Source organism: Monodelphis domestica, chromosome 2 (assembly GCF_027887165.1).
Source record: "Monodelphis domestica isolate mMonDom1 chromosome 2, mMonDom1.pri, whole genome shotgun sequence".
Lineage (NCBI taxonomy): Eukaryota > Metazoa > Chordata > Mammalia > Didelphimorphia > Didelphidae > Monodelphis > Monodelphis domestica.
In genome coordinates this window covers 262,512,943-262,516,695 of record NC_077228.1, presented here as the reverse complement: position 1 = coordinate 262,516,695, position 3,753 = coordinate 262,512,943, and the positions used below count along the sequence as shown (strand labels likewise).

Genomic DNA, 3,753 nt, shown 5'->3' with positions numbered 1-3,753 from the left:
AAATGACATGCCCAGAGTCATGTTGCCCAAGTGTCTGAGACTAGAATAGAACTCTGATCTTTCTGACCCCAGGCCTGGTGCTTTATCCATTGTGAGATCTAAAATAGAGAAAAGTAACATGAAATAAGGTTTGTGGAAAGCCATGAATACCAGGCAAAAAAGCTTGAACTTAAGACTATTCTCTCCTGGCTCTCCTACCACTTGTCTGACAGTGGTTCTTACTGGGCTCATTCATCCATGTCCAACCCCTTAAGCCTGGGTATAACCAAGGATTGTGCCCTGGGGCTTCTCTATATTCTTTATACTTTTTCTCCAGATGATCTTGCCAGCTTCTATGGATGCAGTGGATACTTCAATGTTAAATACTCTTCAAGTCTACAGATATAACTCTCATTCCTTGCCTGAGTTCCCATCTCATAGCACTACCATTTTAATTTACATTCTCCTGCATTTTCCCTAAGCATCTCACATTCAACATCAAAAAATAGAATTTTTTTTTACTTCTGAAATGTACCACTCTTCTATAATTTCCTCTTTCTGTATTCTTTTCCAGTTGAGCTAAATTTGACTCCTCATAATTTATAAAGAAATAGAACACACTTTTAATAATATCAGTGGAAATCTCTATTACACAAAACACCATATTATCTCCAGTTTTCACATCAATCTGTTGTCAATATCCAAAAATTCAGCAACTTAACCATTAGAGTAACCAACTAGTGTAGTGTGAATTTGCCGCTTCACACCATTACCACTAGAATTACTTCCACCTAGGAAGAGGTTTTTGCCAGCACTAATAATGGTCAGCAATCAGCATTCATATAATATCAAAAAAGGGTATGTCATTAACCAGGTTGAGTAAACAATAAAAACTATGTACAGGGCTTAAAAGTTCCAATAAGATACATTTCAAGTTATAACTGTATTACAAAAGTAATTTATGCTTTATTATACAGACCATCTAATTGGTTAAATTTAAAAAAAAAGATGTAAACCATAACAAGTAAATGACAGTCAAAAATACAAGACAAAAATTCTACCCTACATCATCAGGAAGCTAAATGCCCTGATTTTTAAAAGTACAATATATACATTTTAACATTTCATACGCTTGACATTCTTGCATAATTTTGGTTCGGTAGCTTCAGCTCAGGAAATAGTTTCCAGCACTCAGAAGAAATCAGGGGAGCTGTTGTTTAGGATGCAGCATACAGAGTAGACAGAAATCTATTTAAAGCAAAGAACTTCATTTTGAATATATTCAGAGTCACCATATGGAGTTCACCTGAATTGTGAACCAGAGCAGTAGCAACTCTATTGCAGAGTTTTTTAATGAGGTTACATTGTTCAGTTGAGAAGTCTCAGGAGACTGGAGTGTAAGTCACAGCACAAGTGACACTGGAAGTCGTCATTAGGTTTAAATCTTCAAAAGGCATTTGGTCCTTAATACTAGTACCCAGATTTAATGTCACAATGGGAAGGTGAGTTATCAAAAAGAATTATAAAAGATGTCAACACTGATGCTGTTAAATTGAATTAACTTTGGCTATCAAAACTTTATAAAGATGACAGACAGAGATATCTTCTCATTGATTACACTCTAGAGATACTTTGTCTTCAGATAACATTGGTTAAGTTATTTGAAGAGAAGGCAAGGCTATATACCCCATAGTCTCTCCAACTTTCTTGTCCCCGTCTCTTTATGTTTTTTGTTGATCATAGTCTGCAACCATCTTTTTGATATGAGACAATTTGCTTTTCAGCTGCTTGCAATATTTCTTCTTATTCTTATAGGCTGCAGATGCTTTAAGTTCCTTTAGTCAATTGTATTCATTGGCAGCTGCCATGTATTCCTCACTTTCTTCTTGATAATCATCTAGTTCTTTATCCAGGCGAGAGAGCTCTTTGTGAATCTCATCTATTTCTCTTTGTAAGCTCTTATCCTCCTGTAGGCCAGTGTCAAAGTTTTTCTTATACAGTTGTCTGTGCTGGTCTGAGGTTATTGGTGGGTACTCCCTGTGCCAGTTCTCATCCAGTTCTTCACAGGATTCCCCTCCGGTTGTATAGTCAGTCTCATAGTGGTCCTGGTCAGCTCTTTTCGATGTCCTTCCTTTCCCATGAGATTTCTTGGTAGAAACTAAGTTGCCATTGCTGCTGTACCGAGGCTGCCAGAAATCATCCATGGATGAAGTCACCGGAAGCACTTTAGCCACTTCTGGGGTCGGTGTTGATTTGTATGAAGAGTCCAAGCGAGCTGGAAAAGCAGCTGGTGGCACTCATTCCCTATGGGGATCAGAGGCTGAAACCCAGGCAAACAAAGCTCTATGTTTCCCTGGCTGTGATGATCTGCCTGTTCACATCAGCCCTCATATTCTTCTTCCTGTTCCCCTGATCCATCCTGGTCCTGCCTGCTGGACTCAACTCTTCTGTTGTGGCTTTTGTGGATGGCATCATCTTGCTTAACACAACTAACATCCTCAACACTATCAACAACTACTACCCCATCACTGTGACCCAGCTCAACATCGAGGTCCTCCACTTATGGCTTGTTGTGGGGCAGATTAAAGTGAGCCACCTTTTGCACATTGGTTCTTTGGACAGTGAACAGATGTTCTTTGCAGTGACCAGCAAGATATCTGATGAAAACATATATAAAATCTGTAGCTGGATGAAAATCAAAGTCCATAATGTACTTCTGCACACACAGGGCACCCTGACCTGCTCCTACCTGAACCACACAGAACAGCTGGCATTCCAGAGCTACAACTATGTGGATTGTCGGGGGAACAAATCACTCCCTCATCCACCGTGATGTTGCTCGCTGCCCACAGCTCCCTGCTCTCCTGTCTTCCTGTTATTGCCTTCATCCACCAAATGACTGGATTCCATTGATTACCTTTTTTTTGCCTGTACATGAAGAATCTAGCTTTTTTCTTCCTTCCCTACCCCCTGGAGGCAGTGCCTCCAGTGTGATTCTAACCTCTCTTGAGGACCTCTCACCAGACAGAGTCCTCAAGAGAAAAGGCTGGCCTCTGAGACTCTCCAAAGCGGGCCTGTCCTGGTTGCCACTCCTCATCCTACCCAGCCACAGTAAAACAGAGGTTCTATCTTTCACACATTTGCATTTTTTTTAAACCAAAATTCTGCACTAAGAGGATAACTCACAATAATGGTTAGATTTCTCCTTAACTACATATAGACGTGGTTGTGGTTTGATGCCAAAAAAAAAAATTTTTTTTTTTTAAGCATGTGCACTTTCTTTGCTCTTTCCTCCTGAGTGGAAGGAAGGACTTTCTGTATAATATACCTCAGATTGTGGAGAAGGAAGGAGCCCTTCTTGTTTGTGGTGGAATCATGTATGTGCTTATTAAGAAATCCTTTGTAATGGATCTTGGGAAAATCTAGTGAGGCATTTGTAGTTTTGTTGGGCCTTGTTGGAGACCCCAAGAATTTCTTACTGTTAACCTGTGTCCCTGTGGTGAGCCTGAGCACTGAATGATGTGAGAGGATTATAGAGAGGGTGAAGCCAGAAGACCTGTCTCTTCCTGGTACTTTGAACTCTGCCATTGAAGAACTGGAAGTCTGAAGGGCCAGCCAGCTCCTCACTGCCCAGGATTTCTCCCCAAGAGTTCTCTTTCTACTTCAGCAGACACTCCTCTCCCCTGCTTTGGAAAAATTAGCCTCATTCACTCCTTCATAAGCAGGTGATAAAAGAGCCAGTCAGGGAAGACTCCCCTGGTCTCCCCAAAGTAC

The 3,753-nt window shown here is 40.6% G+C and overlaps 1 protein-coding gene and 1 pseudogene across 1 annotated transcript; one reads left to right on the top strand and one right to left on the bottom strand.

Moving 5' to 3' along the window:
* Positions 1 to 1,045: 1,045 nt before the first annotated feature.
* On the bottom strand, positions 1,046 to 2,243 carry LOC103106206 (occludin-like; annotated as a pseudogene).
* Positions 2,244 to 2,248: 5 nt separating this feature from the next.
* On the top strand, positions 2,249 to 2,882 carry LOC130456929 (transmembrane protein 106A-like; the record flags this gene model as incomplete). The annotated part of the gene is given in 1 exon segment (XM_056814694.1): positions 2,249 to 2,882. A coding segment is annotated over 1 exon segment (564 nt), but the record flags the coding sequence as incomplete, so codon positions are not given.
* Positions 2,883 to 3,753: the final 871 nt, after the last annotated feature.